We start from the raw sequence: 21956 nt of genomic DNA, 5'->3' as shown, positions 1-21956 counted from the left end.
CCTGTATGTCCAATGTAGCACAAGTAGAGGATTGGTGCTGGGGTACAAGAGCTGGGGAAGTATTGTTCTAGATCAGCCATAAAAATGTTGGTATAATGTGGAACCATGCAAGTACCCCTAGCAGGGCTGCTGACTTAAAGGTATAAATTGTCCCCAAATTTGAAATGGTTGTGGGTGAGGACAAAGTCACATAGCTCAGTCACCAGGTATGGCGTGGCATCATCAGGGATACAGTTCTTGACAACTTGTAGTACATTCTCATGTGGAGTAATGGTGTAGAGAGCTTCTACATCCATGGTGGTCAGGATGATGTTTCAGGAAGATCACTGATGCATTGGAGTGGTGTCTTGAAGATAGCTAGGAGTGCTGATAGCATAGGAGAGACTCTGAGGAGAAAGTCCACATAGCTGGTCAACCGGCTATAGGAGTGTTAATGCCTGAAGTAATGAGGCATCCAGAATTTCCAGGTTTATGGATCTCAGATAGTAGATAGAAGACTACTGGTCTTCTAGGGTGTATCTGTGTAAATTTAGTCCCATGCTATTGCAGGGAGTTTCTCGAGCAAATAATTTATTTTGTTAATCCTCAGGGGAATCAGAGGGTAGTGGCTTGCAGAATGTCATGTGGGAGAGTTGCCTGATACCTCCTGTTCATAATCTGACATAGTCATTATGACTACAGCACCTTCTTTCTCAGCCTTTTAGATTATGATGTCAGAGGTGTTTTTGAGGCAGTAGACAGTGTTGTGTTCTGTATGACTGTGGTTATGGGACAAGTGGCCACGATTTCAGCCTGTGCATGTCTGTGTAAAAGTCTAGACTGTCATTTCAACTGTCAGGAGTCCACGCAGAATTCTTCTGTGGGGACATTGGTGGTAGAATCTTCATGTTCTGAGGAGATCCCAAGAACTTCTTCAAGAGATCCCTGAAATAGTCTCAGTATCAGACAATAATGACTAGGCAGGCAAGAGAGGCAGCGAGACTGAGCTTTAGTGGTCAGCTGAATTAGGATGTGAGGATATGGCTCAATGCCTCCATTCACGGTAAGTAGATAGTAAGGATGTAAAAGTGTAACCCTTTAAACAGTTACTCGATAAGCATCGGCTTACTGTATCCATTACAGCTACATGCTGGCTCCTTGGGGAGGCCCCTGCTGGCCCTGTTCCCAGGGAGCCAGCTTCACTGGGGGATTTGCAGTATAAAGTTTATTATATATATATGCTTTATACTGCAAAGTCTGCAGCAGGTGTAACCATATAACTGGTAGGATTTTTAGTGGTTACAAGGTTACATTTTTAAACAACTTTTTACATCCCTAGTAGATAGTGCCCCAGGGAGGTCCTGGAACAGATTCCCTTACGATATCAAATTAGTAGCCAGGTTGTCTCAGTGGTGCCCCTTAATGCCCTGACTAGGGCACTGTTTAGCCTGCTGTGGATCTCAGTGGTCATTTGTGGATTCATCAGCAGGATCCCGTACTACCGTACTACTGTTCCTGACTTGTCTCCATGTGTCTTATTCGGACTATCGAGTCCTAATTGTCCTATTCTCCAAACGGCTCATCTAGGTAGCAAGCTGCTTTAGGCTCTGAGTTTTGAACCAAGCTTTTCTCATGTAGGAAGTGGCAGATCTCTGCTGGTCAGCCTATCACATGGTGATAAAACTCTTACTTCTATCTTTGGATTGCTAAATGGGTTTTTAAAAATTATTTATTGGGAGAAATCAGTATTTTAGCAACTGTAAATTTTATCAATGAATCTTCCAGCCACAATCTCTCCTGCAGAAAAAGCAAGTTTTTGAGTGCCTCACTAGTAACATAAATTTATTCCATCCAGTATTGCAACCAAATATTATATAAAATTAACAAAACAAAAACACATAGGAAACAGGGCTTTAAATAATACAAAGCTACAGAAGAATGTAAACACTCATGGGACAGGTGGCTCTCATATAAGACAGATTATGGTACTTGTAATGCTAATTTGCACATGGGATGGACATCACATGCACAAAAAATTAATGTGGCCCCAGTGTCCCAGAGTATACACAGAAGGTACTGAGAACCGGCTGCTCCACTTACAGGTTTTTTTTTATCACTTCTGAATTGCATTTTAATAGTACATTTTTCTTTTGTTGAGACATGAAAGAAAATTGGCTCTCTCAGGGGAGTGGATGGCTGAGAAGACAAGGCTAGAAGTTTAAGGATTTGCCCATATATGCATGGAATTTAGTTTAGCCATAACATTCACAATTCAATGAGCATACAGTGTTTGTAAAGCCTATATACTAAACAGATTTTAATTTTTTGTAAAATACCATTTATTGAGAAAAGTGGAGGATAAACTAAATGAAAATGATGTTCAGAGTCTACTATCTTAAATTACAACCCTATAGACAGATCTTTTAAAAGACTGTAGTTTTAATTTAGATCACTGTTCAACTCTGCCTTTTTTTTTTCTTTTTTTTTGCAAATAGTCTCAGAGTAACTCAGATTTTATGAATCTTGATTTTCAGCTCAAAACAATATTTGGATTATGTGAGAAATGATACACAATAGAACATGTATGTAAGTAAGTATCATAAATGCCTATTTCTTATGCTGTGTTCTACTGAATATCTGAAAACAGATAAGTGCATATATTGATGTGCGTGACATTAACTACACGCTCTCTGGAGTATGTCTCTGTACTTGGAAATTATTAATAATATTTATTAGTTTTTGAGTAATAGTGTAGATAGATAGAATGGCATAAAATAAACTGTCGCTTGTACTGTTCTCTTTATGTCTCCATCTCCGTAATCAGATCCTTAGTGTGGTTCCTTGACCCATGTCACTCAGAATGTAGGATGATATATATTTGAAAAATTGAAGTCCTCCTACATTCAGCAAGAATCTCTGATATTCGTTGTGTATTCATTTCAGTAAAGAATGTGATTTTAAAATACTCTGTATCTGTTTTAAAACAGAATAGCTAAAGTATATCTTGGGAATTATATATAAAAATTTGATCAACATTTCAGAAAAATTTGCTCAAAACTTCAGAAAAATTATAGTATAGATCAGGAGTGGGCAAGAGGCTGCCAGCGGGCTGGATCCAGCCACCTTGCCAAAACCCTTAGGAAGAGAGAAGCTCATGCTTTAAAAAGCATCTGCTCTCAATTCTGGACTGCTAGACAGGGAGGAGGAAGACTTTGCACGCTGCTCCCACCCCAGCAAAATTTCTCAGATCCCATTGACTAATTTCTGGCCAATGGGAGCTGAGAAATTTTGCTTGGGGCAGGGGCAGGGGAAGCGCGTGAAGCCAGCTCCTTTCCCTCCCTCTCCCCCCTCATACCCAGAGCAGAGCCATGTGGAGCAGTTTGAGACTGCAGCTCAGGTTCCTGCAGGGCTGCTGGCTGGGAGCCACCTAGGTAAGCACCTCCCAGCTAGAGTCTGCCTCTGGAACCTCACCCCTCTCTCCCCTGCAACTACCTGCCCTAGTCCATCATTCAGACCCTCTGTACCCCTTTCCCCCTTCTGCCAGGTCACAACTCCCTCACAGACCCTGTACCTCTTCCTACACCCCTCCCTCAGTCCAGAATCCTCTCTGGCACCCACACCCCCTCCCTGACCTTGCAACTCATTCCCCTGCTCCAGGTCACCACCCAAACTCTTTGCACCCCCTTCATGCAGGTCATGACTCCCGCCCAGATACTGCACTCCCTGCTAGAGCCTCTTCCCCAGTCTAGAATCCTCTCCTGCACCCTTACCCCCTCCTGGACCCTGCACCTCAAGCCCTTATCTCAGATCGTAACACTCTCCTTCACCCAAACTCCCTCTCAGACCCCACGTCCCCGCCTGCAACCCAGTCCCCTACACCAAGCTCCCTTGTGCACCCAACCTTCATCCCAGACCCCGTACCACTTTCATAGAAATGCAGTCCTTGACCACTTGCCAAAATCTTGGAGTGGCCACCCATTAAAAATTGTTGCCCACCCCTGATATAGACTGATACAGAAATTTGTAGCTTCATGTATACTTTTAACATAGCTGCTCACAAAATCAGCAATAACATATATTCTGAACTTGGTAGAAAAGGGGAGAGGTTGACAAAGAAAGGAAAACATCTAGAGAACACTAAATCCAGACAGAGAGATCAATGCCAGTTAACTGCACAAGTGTAGACTTGATAGGTCTATGCAAGCAAAGATCTAAAGAACTTGTTCCAGCAGTATCTTAAATCGGGCTCCCAGCCTCCTGATGTGACTAAGATGGAACTCCACAAGATCTTGAATGTTTCCCATAACTAAAGGTAGTGGTAGCAGAATGGAGCTGGAGTCAGCTCTCTCTTGGTAATCATATTGTGATAGGTTGGCACTCATTTCCCACATGCACCCCCGCTCTGGCCAGGTGCGTGTACCTACACTCTCTCTGTTTGACAGATGAAAGCCCCTTTGTCAGTGTGTGAATCACAGACCCCTCTGGAGTACACATATAACAGTGGCCCATCTCAGTTCCCTCAGTCTATTCTGTTTCCCCACTCTGAGAGAAAGTGGTGCCCCTAGGCTTCCCCTTCTGGAGACAATGTCTTTGACCTTTATTTCAGAGACACATCACAGTCCACAATAACTGTCCACATGGAGCTATTCACAGTAATGCTTCTCTCTCAGCCAGCTAGTATCCTGATTAGCACAGCTTGACATCTCCAGAGGAACTGACCACAGGATGGGTCAAGGCCCTGAGTAAGCAGGAAGGAAAGCTCTTCATGCAGGAAAGCCTGGAAGTGATCTTGACTACAACAAGGAGGAAAATGAGGAAAGATATGTAAGCTGGGCGAGATGCTGAATAATAGAAAAGGAGACTGGCTGAAAAAGAGTCCCAAACAGGGTGAAAGCTTTTGTTTCAGTTAAAGAGAGGTTTTTTTGAACTTATATTTGGACAATTGTGAACCTTGAATGGGTGCACTAAAGACTAAGACCTAACCAAAGGGCCAAGTTACCTAACAGAGAAACCACCATCCAGCAATGGAAACACTAGCCTAGTGAGGAGCTGTGACTCCATGCCTGCTTAAAAGGGGCTTATTGTGGTGAGTGGACTTGGTAGACTGTTCAACAGTCAAATACTCAGTGACCTGGCAGCAACAGAATATGGGCCTGATCTCTGATGTCAGGAATCCTTCATACTTTATCCTCACTTCTGAGAAAAGTGTGCTGCATTTCTACATCAACTACAGGAAGATAGTTTGTCATGGGTGTTGCACTGTACAGTACCATCTGGCACATGCAAATTAATTATTTTTTTAATAAAGAACTTTATGAATTTTTAGTCCTCAAAGTTGGGGCCAAATCTGAAGTTATTCTTCCACCCTTCAGATGTGCCCTCCTTGGGACACTGAGGGTATGTCTACACTGCATGCTTATTTTGAAATAAGTCATTCTGGAATAGTTATTCCGAAATAGCTTATTTCGAAATAGCATGTCTACACTGCAGGGAAACCTCAAAATTAGTCTGAGGCAGGCTTCCCTAATGTAGACATGCTATCTCAATTTAGAGTCGCAGGAGCACTGTGGAAGAATCACTTAGAATAGCCCTGGTGAGGAGCTATTTTGCAATAGCAGCAGTGGAGTGTCTACATGCACCTTATTTCAAAACAGCTATTTCAGAATAGACCTTATTCCTCATAGAATGAGGTTTACAGATTTTGGAATAAGCCGTCCGTTATTTCTAAATTATTTTGAAATAATAGAATAGCTATGTAAACACTCGCATTGTTATTTCTAAATAACACTTATCTCAAAATAACGGTGCAAGATAGATGCATCCTAAGTACTAACACCAGTGTTAACATCCCATTCTGCTTTTCACTCAGAGAAGGTAGGAAGCTCTGTGGCTGTTCTCACCTTAATATAACTGTGCAGGAATAGCCATAACTTGTCCCATAATGATGCATGTTATAACTAGATGTATTTACAAAATAAGGACAGTATAATCCATTTGACATATCAGCTACGTCTAGACTGGCATGATTTTCCACAAATGCTTTTAATGGAAAAGTTTTTCCATTAAAGTATTTGTGGAAAAGAGCGTCTAGATTGGCATGGACACTTTTCCGCAAAACCACTTTCTGCGGAAAAGCGTCCGTGCCATTCTAGACGCGGTTTTGCGCAAGAAAGCCCCAATCGCCATTTTAGCCATCGAGGCTTTTTTGCACAAAACAGTTTACAGCTGTCTACACTGACCCTTTTGCGCAAAAGCATTTCCGGAAAAGGGCTTTTGCCCGAATGGGAACATCAAAGCATTTGCACAAGAAGCACTGATTTCGGACAGTAGAACGTCAGTGCTTTTGCGCAAAATCAAGCAGCCAATGTAGACAGCTGGCAAGTTTTTCTGCAAAAGCAGCCACTTTTGCAGAAAAACTTGCCAGTCTAGATGCAGCCATCTAGTCTGGGTACCAGTTACACTGGAAAAAAATGTATAGTGGAGTGCTGATGATATAAACTATTGGGCTGTGTCTACACTGCACCCCTTTTCCGGAAAAGGGATGCAGATGAGACAAGTAGGAATTGCAAATGAAGCGGGGAATTTAAATATCCCCCGCTTCATTTGCATAAACATGGGTGCTGCTTTTTTCCAGCTCGGGGCTTTGCTGGAAAAAAGTGCCAGTCTAGACGGGATCTTTCGGAAAATAAAGCCTTTTCCGAAAGGTCCCTTATTCCTGATTTTAAGAGGAATAAGGGACCTTTCGGAAAAGGTTTTATTTTCCAAAAGATCCCGTCTAGACTGGCGCTTTTCTCCGGCAAAGCCCCGAGCTGGAAAAAAGCGGCAGCCATGTTTATACAAATGAAGCGGAGGTTATTTAAATCCCCCGCTTCATTTGCAATTCCGACTTTTCTCATCTGCATCCCTTTTCCGGAAAAGGGGTGCAGTGTAGACACAGCCTTGGTGTTTGCTATTACTACTTCAAGTCAGGAGGTGCGGCAGTACTCCTAACTCCAGCACCACTGCTGGCTTCTTCCAATGAGATACCATTTGATAAGTAACTTATTCAGCATTCATAATTTTATTCTACACTAAATGTGTATCCAATTCAGAGATGTGCTTATTATATAAATTATTTTGTGTTCTGATGTCTGAATCTAGAAATCCTCTGGTCATTTTTGTTTAATCAAGGTCTGCAATGGAGTAAGGTAGAGGGAAAAAAGCATAGCTGCCTACTTGTATGAAACAAAAGCAACAGAAATCTCTTTTGCAGACAAAATTCTAGAACTTCTTAATTATACACAGACTTATTATCTACATCCCCAGTGTTATAAAGTACCAGAACTTCATTAGAAAAATTAAGATAGAAAAATGAAGGCACCACTTTGTAAACTTCCACTGGAAATTAGCTGGAAGAAGCAGAGGAATACTGGATCAAAAGAGGGTAATCATGCTTAACTGTGCCCTAGAGCACCCGCATGTATAATACGATTTACACAGTAACTACCTCTCCTATTACAGCTTGTTTGGAGTATTCTGTGTTAATGGGGTTAGCTAATTTAGTATTTTAACTTAAAAAGACTCTGCTGATTAATAAATGTTGCACACTGTGCTAGTAATTAAAATAAATGGAAGAGTTACAAATAGAAGTTGAATTGTTAAGGATACATTATCTGAAAATATATGATAATCCCTGTTTATCATAATACAATAACAGTCCAGAAAATATGCAAATTGCTAAAGTTGCAAAGCATTTGAAAAAGCAGACATAATTTGAAAAAAGTTTTGAGATGTGTAAGATCTGTGTGACAAATACAGTGATTATTTTCGTTGTAACTCAGAAATACAGTGAATTGTATCATCCAGAAATAAGACATTAAAATAATTATTTATTTAAGAAAAAATCCTACTCAAGCATTTAGCTGAATGCAAAATAAAATGTTCTTTAAATGTTGTTACCATTTATCCAACTCCCGACCCTCACATTCTATAGAGACAGTGCCTATCTATCTAGGTCACAAATTTTTCCATAATCTTTCCCCAAAGAGGGTGTGATGGACTGTCTGCCCCACACTGGCCCTTGAAAAGTGAAACCCCGGCTGAGGGCTGGAGCTGTGGACTCAGCAGCTGTGGCAGCTAACGCCAATTAGGGCCCAGCTGAGGGCAGTATAAATACTGTAAAGGTTCCTGGAGGGAGTAAAGTCTAACTCACTCTTGCTCTAGCTGCAGAGCAGGAGAGACCTGGCTGCCAAAGAAGCTAGAGGCTTCCTGATTCAGAGCAGGGCTGGGGAAAGGCAGGCAGAGCTGGGGAGCTTTGGCCAAGCAAACTCCCAGGCTGCAGGACCTGAGGCAAGACCCGAGGTTACTAGAGCTGATGGAAAGCAGCCAAGGCAGGGGAAGGCAACAGGTCCACACCCCCCTTGCCAATTATCAGTGGCCACTGCAGTTTGCCCCTGTGGCAGAAGCTAGATGAAGACTGGCAGTGGGTCACTGAGGCAAGGTGGGTATAGAGGGTTGGAAGTTTCTGGAGAGGGAGGACCCCTGAGCATGGGGACACTGCAGCAGGGCATTACCCAGGTGGAAGGATGCCATGGTCTAGGAGGGATGTGGGTCTTAACACACAGTGGTGGAGAATAACTACCAACAGCCAAGACACTGGCCAGAAGGGGGCATCCAGCACTGCAGAGCCAATTCCCAGGGTGATCAGTAGGAGGCACTATGATGGTGAGTCCCACTCTATTACAGGAGAGTTAAAGCAGAAGTTAGTAGTTGGACAGTTGCTCACTTTGAAACTTTTTTAGCAAAAAATGTAATGGATAAGAAGAACAGAAGGAATTCATCCTCTTGGAAAGAGTACTAGCCATTTCCCTTAAAAGCAGACCACGCCACTAGCGTTCATTGTTCAGGAAAGACCTAGCTAGATAGTGGAATTTGACCCCACCAAATAATTCCTTAATCTTGGTAAGAAAGATGAATTCAGCAAAGCAAGATGGAACATTCAGAACTATAATTACACTGACAGCAAAGTATCAAAGGGGTAGCCGTGTTAGTCTACCACAGTAACTCTAACTCAGGAACCAATCCCTGCAACAAACCTCGGTGCCAACTCTGCCCACATATCTACATCAGCGACACCATCACAGGACCTAACCAGATCAGCCACACCATCACTGGTTCATTCACCTGCACATCTATATGCTATCATGTGCCAGCAATGCCCCCCTGCTATACACAGCGGCCAAACTGGACAGTCCCTACGTAAAAGAATAAACTGACATAAATTGACATAAATCAGATATTAGGAATGGCAATATACAAAAACCCGTAGGAGAACACTTGAATCTCCCTGGACAGGACACACAGTAGCAGATTTAAAGGTAGCCATCCTGCAGCAAAAACACTTTTAAGACCGGACTTCAGAGAGAAACTGCTGAGCTACAGTTCATCTGCAAATTCAACACCATCAATTTAGGATTAAACAAAGACTAAATGGCTAGCCAACTACAAAAGCAGTTTCTCCTCTCCACTACATGCAACTGACGAAGTGGGTCTTTGCCCACGAAAGCTTATGCTCCAATACATCTGTTAGTTTATAAGGTGCCACAGGACTCCTTGTCACACTGATAGCAAAAAATGTTGAAAAGAGAGGTCACGGGGTTAATTTGTCTTACCCCTCAGAATTTCCCCTCTTAATATCCACATTTCCATATCAAATGCTGTGAAGGAGCCACTTCCACCATGACTTGATAGGTCTCATTTACACAAGTATCCTCTTTCTTTTGTAGTCCTTACATATATACCCATGCCTCTGTGAACTTCACTCCAATTCATCTGAGTGCAGTAACAATAGCTAGTTTTACGCAGTCTTTACATACTTAACTGGATGTTGCAATATAAAGCCAGCATTTAATACCTCATTTTTATATCAAAAGCTACATATGGGACAGTTCCAGCCCACTTAATTAGCCTTATTAGCACCGGTACCTTTTTCCAAATTCTTTTTCTGTTATAAATTCTGGGTTTCTGCTATCCCTCTCCCGCTTATCTGATGAAGTAGGTTTTGCTCATCATACTATACATATTTTTGTAGGTCTCTAAAGGCATGTCTACACAGCAGGGCTAAAGCTGAAATAAGGTACGCAACTTTAGCTACGTCAAGGTACGTTAAGTCAAATAGCTTATTTTGGCTTTTGGCGCTGACTACATCGCAGGAAATCTGAGGGAGAGCACTATTCCTTCAATTTCCCTTACTTCCCGTAAAATGAGGGTTACAGGAGTTGGAGTAAGAAGTCCTCTAGCTTGACAGTATCTCACCATTATGTTGAAATAACCACTTGATGTACAGACTATGTTATTCTGAATAATGTCAGTTATTCCAAAATAATGGCGCTGTCTAGACATAGCCTAAGGTTGGTATTACATGCTAAGAGTTCTAAAACTATTTGTTCCAGCAGGTGATGTCTCATGCCAGACGCTAATCTGTAAAGTGGGTGTTCCAATTTCCAACTCTTAGCCAAGTGGAAAGTAAAATCACTCCATCTTTATAAAAAGGAAAAGCATTATTTTGGTAGGTGGGAGGGAAAGAGAGAAGGAGAGGGACATCTTCTACTTTATGGGGAGCTATATGGGCAGGGCCGGATTAAGGGGCGGGCTAGCCGGGCAGATGCCTGGGGCGCCAACCTATGGGGGGCTCCTGATTGCAGCTGTAAGATGCGCAGTGCCCCTTTCAGCCTGGGGCCGGGGGCCACGTGGCACCTGATTACAGCTGTGATGGGCGCTGTGCATGTGGGGAGCAGGGGCTGTGCATGCACCGTGAGCCTGGGGCACAGCCGCACATGCGCCACGCACCCGCTGCCCGGGGTGCAAGAATGGCTTGAGCCGGCACTTTTGTGATATACTTCAGAAACAATTATCAAGAAAGTCATTCTTATTATATGTCTTTCTATAGGTTTGTATGGAACACTTAATTTAACAAAACAAGGTCTCTGTCCTGAGCAGTTTACAATTTAAATAAGAACACAGAGCTGTTAAATATGACATTTCATTTTGTCAGACATGAAAGGTTTCTGAAATCAGCGGAATAAGCAAATGTTCTCATAAAAATATAAGAAAAAATAAGGAACTTACTTATTGTCATTTATGCGGTTTCTCCATTCCTCTCTTTTAATCTCCTCTCTAGCCTTCTCAAGTGAATTGATTGATGTTGCCACTCGCAAGGTTGGTTCCAAAGGTTTGTAGCGTTGTTGCAATACTTCAGCAGTATCACGGAAGGGCCCCTGATAGGTATAGGATAAGGTAAATGTTTGTTTTTCTTTTGTATGTATTATTATTTGTGACATATCTCTGATGAAAGAAGGTGCAAAGTAGCTGGGACAGTGGCAAGATTTTTTTCCAAAATGATTAATTAAAGCAGTTCATCCTGATAGTTGTAGACAACATGATGGTTGATAATATGCTCTAAAACCCTAGCTAGGGAATGAGAAATGTGCACTGGTAGAATTCTTTAAGAATTAATGTATATCTTTCACAGAAAAAAGAGGCACTTTGGGCACATCTACACAGCAGGGCTAAACTCAAAATAAACTATGCAACTTGATATATGTTAATTGCATAGCTTAAGTCAAAATAGCTTATTTCAACTTTTGGCACTGTGTAAGCAGCAGTTATTTCAAAATACAACACTCTTCCCCCTACTCTTCACGAAGTGAGGTTTACAGAAGCTGGAGTAAGAAGCCTGTTATTTTGAATTCATTTAGAAATAATGGGCTTGCTATGTAGATGCACATTACGTTATTTCAGAATAAATGATGTTGTTCCAAAATAATGCTGCTGTGTAGACATAGCCTTCTAGAATTGTTTAGGAATACTTAGTTTTGTTTTGTTAAGATATGTAACTTTGGTTACATCAATTGCGTAGTTGAAGTTGAAATAGCTTAATTTGGCTTTTGGTGCTGTCTATATAGCAAGAAGTCTAAGGAAGAACATTCTCGAAATTCCCTTAATCCTCTTAAAATGAGGGTTACAGGAGTCAGAGTAAGAAGTCCTCCATCTCAACATTATTTCAAAATAATGTCAGTTATTCTGAAATAATGCTGCTATGCAGACATACCTATGAGAGCAGAGACACTTTGAAAGGATTCAAAAAATGATTATAGAACTAACTCTTCTAGTAAAATTGCAGACAAGACATATTAAAAAGGTGTATTTTGCTTAAAGCCTTTTTTCTAAAAAATTAAAGTTGACATTTATTTATATATTTATTTAATTTCAAGGCACCACAAAAATCTATAGACCTATAGTTTAGTTTCTTGACAATTTTGTGTATTTTATTTGAAAATGTGTAACCATATTGTTTAATAAGTACCATTTAATGATACAGGACTATAGCAGCAGAAAATTCTTTGCAGAACTGAAAAAGTGACTTACACTATATCTTGGTTTTAGTAGTAGCCAGTAGAAACTCATTTGGAGTGTAATTAATACCATATTAAACTCAGTACAAATTAGTGACAGCTCAGACCTTAGCAATGTTGCTAATCAAATCTTATTTTCTTTATATTGTTGTTGAGCTTTCACTAAGTAGGAAAACCTTCTGAAAATATGAATGAACAAACAATCCTGATCACGTCCCTTTTTCTTAAAGATCTCCTTCTTTAAATAGGTTATCACTAACAAGTCACAGCTGGAGTTACTGCAAGCAGTGAGTGAAGACTGTGGGGCTAATAAAAAGAAATGATTCACGCCTCATTTATGTTCACTTATGTTTTACATTAATAGAAACCAATAATAGGAACCAGTTACCATAAAAGTCATGGACCGTAAATAACACAAATGGCAAATAAGTATCATCTAGTACTTTTCACAGCTGGACAGGAGGATTGCTATATTTGAAAGTAGTTAATGGATTTTTATTGGAACTTTACTTTTTAAAGGCACAGAACCATGTTTGTCAAGTCCCTTTTAAAGATTTTAAGGAACAAGCAACCATAATCTTTATGCTTTTGGCAAGCTTTCTCTGTACCTACTTCCAAAAAGTTTATACACAGAATAAATCTATTTTACTGGGACTGCTATAGCTCTTCTAAAGATCATACAAAAAAAAAAGTTTTAGGCTGCAAGGGAATAATAAGTACAAAAGTAATTTACTGAAAATAGTAGAGGCAGTCCCCGGGTTACGTACAAGATAGGGACTATAGGTTTGTTCTTAAGTTGAATTTGTATGTAAGTCGGAACCGGCTCCAGATTCAGCTGCTGCCACTGAAACTGACCAGGGGCTGACTACAGGAAGTCGGAGGCAGAGTTGCTCTGCCCCCAGCTTCCTGGAATCAGCCTAATCAGTTTCAACAGCTCCTGAATCTGGAGCCTGGGACAGAACAGCTGGGGCGCTGCCCGGTAGGTTCCCACAGGACCAACCCGGCAGCACCCCAGCTGCTCTACCCGAGGCGTCCCACAACAAAAGTCTGGTCTGCTGGGGGAGGGGGCCACACTAGCTGCACCCCCTCCCCTCCCAGCAGACCAGGGAGACCCGAGCAAAGCCGCACAGGCGGAGGGACCCCGCTGCCCGTACGGCTTTGCTCCTGTCTCCCTGGGGTTCTGGGGGGAGTTCCCCCAGCACCCCAGGGAGACCTGAGCAAAGCCGCACAGGCAGAGGGACCCCGCCGCCCGTGTGGCTTTGCTCCTTTGCCCCCGAGCAAAGCCGCACAGGCGGCGGGATGCCGCCTGTGTGGCTTTGCTCCTGTCTCCCTGGTCTGCTGGGGGGGTCCAGCAAAGCCGCTGGACCCCCCCCAGCAGACCAGGGACACCCAAGCAAAGCCGCCCAGGCGGCGGGGGTCCCGCTGCCTGGGCGGCTTTGCTCCCGGGCAAACGAGCAAAGCCGCCCAGGCGGCGGCTTTGCTCAGGTATCCCTGGTCTGCTGGGGGGGTCCAGCGGCTTTGCTGGACCCCCCCCAGCAGACCAGGAAGACTGGGAGAAGCTTTTCTCGCTCCGGAGGTCACGGGCGGCGACCCGCCACCCGTGAGCTCCGGGGCGAAAAAAGCCCCATTCGTAAGTGCGGATCTTACATAAGTCGGATCCGTGTAAGTCGGGGACTGCCTGTAAATGTTGTTTGCCTCTATCTGTCCAGTCATAGAGAGATGTAGAAAACAGTTTTAAACATTTAGAGCATGTCTACACTGGAGAGTTATTTCAAAATAACTTCCCTTACTTTGAAATAACAAGAAGAGAGTCCACATTATCAAGCCTGTTATTTCAAAATAATGGCCTTGTTATTTTGAAATAATAACTCCTGCTTGTGAAGAGGAATAAGCTTATTTCAAAATAGGAATTTCAGGAATTATTATTTTGAAATAATTTATTTCAAAATAACCTGTTAGTGTAGACATGCCTACTACTCTTTCTGTACTACAAAATGTTTGCATAAAGTAGATATATGACTGAAAGGAGAAGAAAAGTGTCAAGTGACCTGGTTGGTGTTGCTATGTAAATAAAATAACCTGTGCAAAGCATAGATGCATGAACTACAGTGATAAACACAAACAATTGACACAGTCTTTCTTTTTTATCATGAATTCCTCACTTGTGTTCCAGTGAGTAACTGCTGAAACAGATGATCAAAATAGGCTTTTTCCATCTTTAATTCATCTTCCACCTTTTCCTTTGTTTATATTTTGAATGAAATTAACAGAGTAGTATTTACCGATGGAAGTAAAAAAGTGTAACTGTGCACTTAATAAAACAATGCTTTGTCATTAGAAACATTTAATATTTTAAAATAATATTTTGCTTTCATTTATAATCTGCAGATTTGCCATTTCCACTGAATCACATATTTGGAGGAAGCTTATAAGCCTGGAGATAAACATTTTAGAAACATCTAATACAGACAGAATGCAAATTCATTCACCTACATGCATTTGAGAATTTAAATATCAAGGCTGATGAGTACTATGATGAGTGATTCTTACAAACAGCTCTGCCCTTCCAGTGATTTTCAGCATCCCAGGAGTTCTGGTTTAAGGGGAGAAAAAGCCTCTTTTATGGGAAGATCAGGACAGGATAAGGATCGGAGTTAAACAGTCCTCTTCCTTCCCCAGGAAACAAAAGCTCTATATGCAGTTTGAGCATTGCGATGAGTAGGATAAATCTTCTTGCTAGGGAGTGGACCGTTAAATGATTTGTCAAGGGTCAGCAGATGAACAGACTTGCTCTCTTGTCTAGTGGTTAGGATACTTGCCTGGGTTATAGGAGCTCCTGATTCAAATCCCTCAGCTACTGTTCAGTAGGGGTTTGCACAAGGATTTCTTAGGTGACTGGTTCTTTGAGGTAAGCCATCCTTGTCCAACCCCCGCCCCCACCTTGAGGTCTGCCACAATCTTGGGCTTGTCACCTGATCATGCTGGACAAGAGTGAGTGGGGGTTTTACTGAGCAGCAGCAATTACTCTTTAATGAAAAGAGCAAGAGAAGCTGCAAATGGCCTCTTGATCAGCTACATATGCACTCACATCACATGCCCAGCTGCCTGGCAGAGCAGGGATTTGATCCAGAGGCACTCACCTCACTCACCCTATCCCCTATACCACAGAGGCTTTGGAAGCTTATGGGGCCCCAATGAATATATAGTTAAAGTGGTACACTTGATGGTACTAAATCACACTGCCACTCGTTTCTCAACAAGCTGAAAGAAGATTTGAACCTGCACCTCCTTGCTGCTGGGAAAGGTATCCAAAGCACAGGATTATAGAGGGAATCACAAGAGATAAGTGGCCCAATTCTCATTTCATATTTATTGAATGTAACCAGCCATCAAAAAAAAAAAAAAAAAAAAAAAGTGAAGGAGCCTCCACCTCCTACCACTTAGGCCATTTATTTGACAAGTAAGAGATCAAAGTTCAAACCTTGTATCAGGGAGCATAAAGGTGATTTGAACTAATACTTGCACCTTTCAAAGGACAAGCACCCACACCCCTGGAATACAGGGAGACTCATGGGGTGCTTGTGGCTCAATGACTATTTATTTTTTTAATGACAGTGGCCCATCCTCAATAAAGAAACACTGCAGGAGCCAGCACATTAGAATACCTCCTTAGGATAAGAATAGCTTAGGGTACGTCTACACTACAGCGCTAGTTCGAACTAACTTAGTTCGAATTAGTTAATTCGAACTAAGCTAGTTCGAACTAACGCATCTAGAACTAAAAACTAGTTCGAACTAGAGTTTTGCTAGTTCGAACTAGTAAGTCCACATTGAGTGGACTCTGAACAGGGCTTAATGATGGCCGGAAGCAGTGCCGGCAGGGCATCAGAGGAGGACTTAGAGCATGGAGATACTGTCTCAGGCTAGCCGAGGGCTGCGCTTAAAGGGTCCCGACCCCCACCCCGGACACACAGTTCTAAGGGGTGCCCCGCTTGCAAAGAAGTTCTGGCTTGGAGTGCCCTGAGTGCCCACACTGGGCACATCACAGCACTCGGCCATCAGCCCGGCTGCACTTGCCGCAGGCTGCCATCTGGGGAGAGGGAGTAATTGGGGGGCTGCAGGAGAGCTTCCACCCCCAGAAGCCCGCAGAGCCAGCCCAGTCCTCCCCATCGGGGGCTCGTACCCCATTCCTCCCTCACCTCCTTCCACTTGCCCTTCCCTAGCCCCCCTTCTTATTGATGTACAAAATAAAGATAACGTTTCTTCCAACATTGACTCTGTCTTTATTGAAAAAAACTGGGGGAGACTGGGAAAAGGAGGTGGGAGAGGGGAAGAGAAAGGCTGGGAGAGGGGAGGCTGTGAAGGCTACAACTAACATGATCAGGGGTTGGGAACAGGTCCCAGATGAAGAGAGGCTACAGAGACTGGGACTGTTCAGCTTAGAAAAGAGGAGACGGAGGGGGGACAGGATAGAGGTCTCTAAAAGCAGGGGTTGGGTGGAGAGGGTGCATTCAGAAAAGTTCTTCCTGAGTTCCCATAAAGAAGGACTAGAGGACACCAAAGGAAAGGAATGGGTAGCAGGCTTGAAACTAGTAAGAGAAAGTTGTTGTTGACAAAGCAAATAGTTAACCTGTGGAACTCCTTGCTGCAGGAGGCTGTGAAGGCTACAACTAGAACAGAGTTGAAAGGGAAGTGAGATCAAGTCATGGAGGTTGGGTCCATGGAGTCCTATTAGCCAGAGGGTAGGAGTGGTGTCCCTGACCAAAGTTTGTGGAAGGCTGGAGAGGGATGGCACGAGACAAATGGCTTGGTCATTGTCTTCGGTCCATCCCCTCCAGGGTCCCTAGGGTTGTCCTCTGTCGGCAGACAGGCTACTGGGCTAGATGGACCTTTGGTCTGACCCAGTACGGCCATTGTAAGCTCAGGGCTCAGTGTCGGGGGTCTCAGTGGACCCCCTTGATTTTCATGCACACCTGGTCCTGGGTGGCCAGGCTGGCAGCTCTCCTGCCCTAGACGGCCACTTTCCTGTGCCTAGTGCGGAGATCGTGGACGAGGTCCACGATGTCCGCACTAGCCCAGGAAGGTGCCCGCCTCTTGCGGTCCAGGGCAAGCTCCCGGGAGCCGCCAGCCTGGTCCCGGCAAGAGGGGGTGGGCTGGGGGGCATCGGGTGGGTGGGTCTGTGCCGTGCCAGGTTCAGGGTCTGCTAGCTGGGTGCTGGCAGGCTTGCACCTGGCACGGGCAGCGTAGCCAGCCCGTGCCCCTTTAAGGGGTCCGGGGCCGGGAGGGGGGCATAGAGTTTCCCTGGTGTTGGCCAGAGTGGCCACCAGGGAAACCTGGGGAGGGCTAGCCTCCCACTAGTTCGAACTAAAGGGCTACACAGCCCTTAGTTCGAACTAGCTAGTTCGAACTAGGCGTTAGTCCTCGTAAAATGAGGTTTACCTAGTTCGAACTAAGCGCTCCGCTAGTTCGATTCAAATTCGAACTAGCGGAGCGCTAGTGTAGCGCATAGGAAAGTTAGTTCGAACTAACGTCCGTTAGTTCGAACTAACTTTCTAGTGTAGACATACCCTCTGTTCTTAGGCCAGTAACTCGAGAGGTAAGAGATCAACAAGGAAGAAAGGGCTGTGAACCCCAACTTCCCACTTGGCAGGCACACACCCGACCAATAAACTACTCAGGGCTGTTTGTTGAGGCTTTGGCCCTATAGATATGCACTGAAAGTGGAGCAGAGCAAGGGTCAGCACTTAGGCCATTCAGCTGAGACAAGAGATGAAGGTTCAAATTCCCTTCTCATCAAGAGGGATTTGAACCCTAGGCCTATTAATGCTAAGCACACACCCAAACTGCTATGATCCATGCTAGCCTTATGATCTCTATGAATATGGAATGAATGTGTAACAGCAGCAGAACCAAATGAGGCAGCAAACACTAGGCCCACCGCAGACAGGCCACCTCTTAGTCCAGCATCCAGATGTACACTTCAGAGACAGCTTCTCAAGTCCCTTCTCAGGAGGCCGAGGAAGAAGTTAAACCCACATACCTGGGTAAGCACCCAGACCACTGCACTACAAAGGGATTCAGCAATTAGACTTTGCCTAATTGCTATATAATAACAATGGCACAGCCTCAAGCACAACCCACCTTAGCCTATCCTTTACATACCTGCCTGGGATTCACACATGAGAGAAGGCAGAGCCCTATTCAAATATCTTTTCCTCAGCAGAGAGAAGGAGAGAGGAGGTTACTTACCTCAATAGTAACTGACATTCTTTGAGAGAGATATCCCCGTGGCCGCTCCGCATTAGGTGACTACAAAGCAACTTCTCTTTAGGGAGAAATGGACTTTGGATCTGGCAGAAAAGCAGTGGAAAGAACCACTTTCGCTAGTTTCAGGGTGGAAAGAGGTCCCTGCGTAAGTGCGTAGTGCTTTGCAAATGTGTGGTCAGAGGACCACATGGCAGCTGCGTGGATGTCTCTTGGGGTACTTTACTGAGGAACGCTATCAAGGTAGCCATGGCTCTGGTTGAGTGTGCTTTTATGCTATCTGGAGGCAGCACGTCTGACTGTGTTTAGCAAAGCTTGATGCAATCTGCGATCCAATGGGAGAGTCACTATGATGAGACGGCCTGGGCCTTATTGTGGTTTGCTATTGAAACTAAGCGCCTGGAAGATGCCCAGAATGGTTTGGTTCGCTGCAGGTAAAAGGAGAGCTCTCTGCACAGTCAAGAGTGAGCATTTTCATCTCAAAAGAGTTGATGTGTGGTTTGGGGAAGAAGGTGGGAAGGTGTATCATCTGATTGATGGGGAAGAATGAGTGTATTTTGAGGGGAATTTGGGATGGGTACGTAATGTGACCATCTTTAAAAAAGGTGGTGTATGGGGGATCTGCAATTAGGGCTGCAATATCCCCCTACCTGTCTGGCTGAGGTAATAGCTATGAGGAAAACAGTTGTCATGGACAAGTGTAATAATAAGGTGGTCTTCAGTGTTTCAAAAGACAGTCTACTTAGAACATTCAATACTAAATCCAGGTCTCCTGGTTGCATTAATGGAATATTATCTGGATAAAGTGCCTGCAGGCCCTTTAAGAACCTCTTGGGGAGTGAAGTATCAGAGGGGTAGCCATGTTAGTCTGAATCTGCAAAAGCGGCGAGGAGTCCTGTGGCACCTTATAGACTAACCAAAGTGTTGGAGCATAAGCTTTCATGGGCAAAGACCCACTTCGTCACATGCATCTGATGAAGTGGGTCTTTGCCCACGAAAGCTTATGCTCCAACACTTCGGTTAGTCTATAAGGTGCCACAGGACTCCTCGCCGCTCTTGGGGAGTGGATGAGCAAATATGGACGAGTTGTCTATCTTGGAGTGGAACGTTGTAATAGCCGCAAGGTGAACTTTAATGGAGCTTATTGTGAGGATCACTTGTTTAAGTTGCAGAAGATAGTTGAGGATGGTAGGTAAGGAGGATGTTGAAGGAACCAGCTGGTGAGAATCTTTTCAATTTCTGAAGATAAGTCTTGCAGATGCTCTGCACCCTACTGTGTAAAAGGACCATTTGTACTTGCTGAGAGCATGTCAACTCTAAGTCAAAGAACCATACAGGAGCCACACCTTTTCAGATGCAGTGAGTGGAGGTTTGGATGGCCAGGGAGCCTGGGTGAAGAAGGAGATTCCTTACGCAAGGTCAGTGGAAAGGTGGGGCATAGGACATCACAACTAGGCAGGGAAGAGCCATGGCTGTCATGGCCATGACGGTGCTATAAGTATGAGATGAGCCCCGTCCCTCCTTGTCTTGTGAACTACTCTGTTCAATAGGGGTATAGGAGGAAACACATAGAATAGGTGAGATGTCCATGAGATGAGGAAGGCATCTTCCATTGATCCCTTGCCTATTCTCTCCTTGGAACAAAATAGGGAGCATTGGTTGTTAGTCTGCATGGCAAACAGGTCTATGGTAGGGTGACTCCACAGGTGGAAGATGTCCACCAATATGAGTGGGTTAATTTGCCACTCATGTTCAACCAGGAGGGCTCTGCTGAGTGCATCTGCCATTGTATTCAGGGCATCTGAAAGATGCCCTGTGATTATAACTGTATTGTATTTCAGGTACCAGTTCCAAAGGGCTATGGTCTCTGTGCAAAGTGCTCGAGATCGGGCTCCTCCCTGACGATTTATGTAAAACATTGCTGAGACATTGTCTATGTATAGTCTGATGTGCCTGTTGGCAATGAATGGGAGGAATATGATTTATGCATTCCTGACTGCCTGCAGTTCTGGGGCATTTATGTGTATATTCTTGTCGGTGTTGGACCGTAGGCCCTGGCAGGTATGATGTCATAAGTGGGCACCCCATCCTGTATGAGATACATCTGTTGTCATGGAGATAGATGGCTCTGGTGGGTGGAAGGAGACTCCGGAACCAAGGTTCCATGGGCTCAGCCACCAGCATAAGGATTCCTTTGCTATCTCTGGAAGGGCTAGGGATTTGGATAGCAGATGGACATTGGGTTTGTACACCTGTACCAACCAGCTCTGTAAACTTCTCATGTGCAGATGTGGATTGCTGACTATGAAGTTGCACGCTGCCATGTGCCCTACCAGCTGAAGGTGTTTGAGTGCTGTCGTCTGGGGGCTGGATCGTAAAGTATTTACAGAGGCCACAATTTTTCAGAAATGGTCTGTAGGCAGGGATGCAGTAACCACTGTCAAATCGAGGCCTCCTCCTATAAACTGTATGTTTTGTGTAGGAGAGACCATCGAACGATCAATGCTGGAAGAGATTTGCTTGTGTTGATGGTGTTGGAATAGGTGAGAGGCTCTCCAGACCCTTGACCTGATCAAATTCGCTTGTTGGACTGCTGCGACTGTGGTAAAGGAAGGGCATCGTCATTGGTTTGTGTCTCTGCATTTGTTGTGTTGCTGCTGGTCTTGTCTATTGTAGTATTGTGCATATGAGGGGGGTATCAAGGTCTCGGTCTGACACCTATATTGCCTTCTTCTAGGTACTTGGTTGTGGATCCCCAAATACCAAAGCATCACTCTGGAATCTTTCATGGAGTGGAGAATTTCGTTGGTGTTAGCTGCAAACAGCTTCTGGCCGTCGAAGGGCAGATCTTCTACTGTAGCTTTAATCTCCCTGGAGAATGGAATGGAGCTAAACCATGATGCCCTCCTCATTACTACCACTGTTGCTGTACAATGTGCAGCCGTGTCAGCAGTGTCTAAGGTGGCCTGAAATAGTGATTTTGCAATTGTGTGATTTTTGTAATGATATTTGCTCAATAAAGCTGCATAATTTGAAATCCGAAATTGTAAAGTAGAAGGCGGAATGTACCAGAATGCATAGAGCTTTTTGCTATCACGGTTCGATGGAATAGACTGCTTGTATTTTAGTTGTGCATTTTCCAGCATGAGGGAATTTGGTGCTGGGTGAGAAAAAAGAAATTCAGAAACCTTGGGTGGGACATATTTCTTATCAGTTCTCTTAGCCATCGAAGAGATTAACGCTGGAATTTGCCACACTGTCTTTGCTTGTTCCATTATTGAAATGCTCATTGGTCACTGCCAGCTGGAACTTTTTGGTCAT

At 43.9% G+C, this 21956-nt stretch overlaps 1 protein-coding gene and 1 long non-coding RNA gene across 2 annotated transcripts in view; one reads left to right on the top strand and one right to left on the bottom strand.

Annotated features, from left to right (window-relative positions):
- SPATA17 (spermatogenesis associated 17) overlaps positions 1-21956 on the bottom strand; it is a 239796-nt gene that overhangs the window by 79097 nt on the left and 138743 nt on the right. Inside the window, exon 8 of the mRNA XM_006137342.5 lies at positions 11086-11234. Within this exon, the coding sequence (XP_006137404.3) occupies positions 11086-11234 (149 nt within the window). The remainder of the gene's footprint in view (positions 1-11085; positions 11235-21956) is intronic.
- Positions 787-15022, top strand: LOC112543759 (uncharacterized). The gene is made up of 4 exons (XR_016349258.1): positions 787-1042; positions 2514-2569; positions 11138-11253; positions 14760-15022. It is a non-coding gene; the product is annotated as an uncharacterized LOC112543759 (long non-coding RNA).

The sequence above is a fragment of the Pelodiscus sinensis genome, chromosome 3, assembly GCF_052426305.1.
Source record: "Pelodiscus sinensis isolate ZL-2025 chromosome 3, ASM5242630v1, whole genome shotgun sequence".
NCBI classification, from domain to species: domain Eukaryota; kingdom Metazoa; phylum Chordata; order Testudines; family Trionychidae; genus Pelodiscus; species Pelodiscus sinensis.
This window is presented reverse-complemented; position numbering and strand designations above follow the sequence as displayed.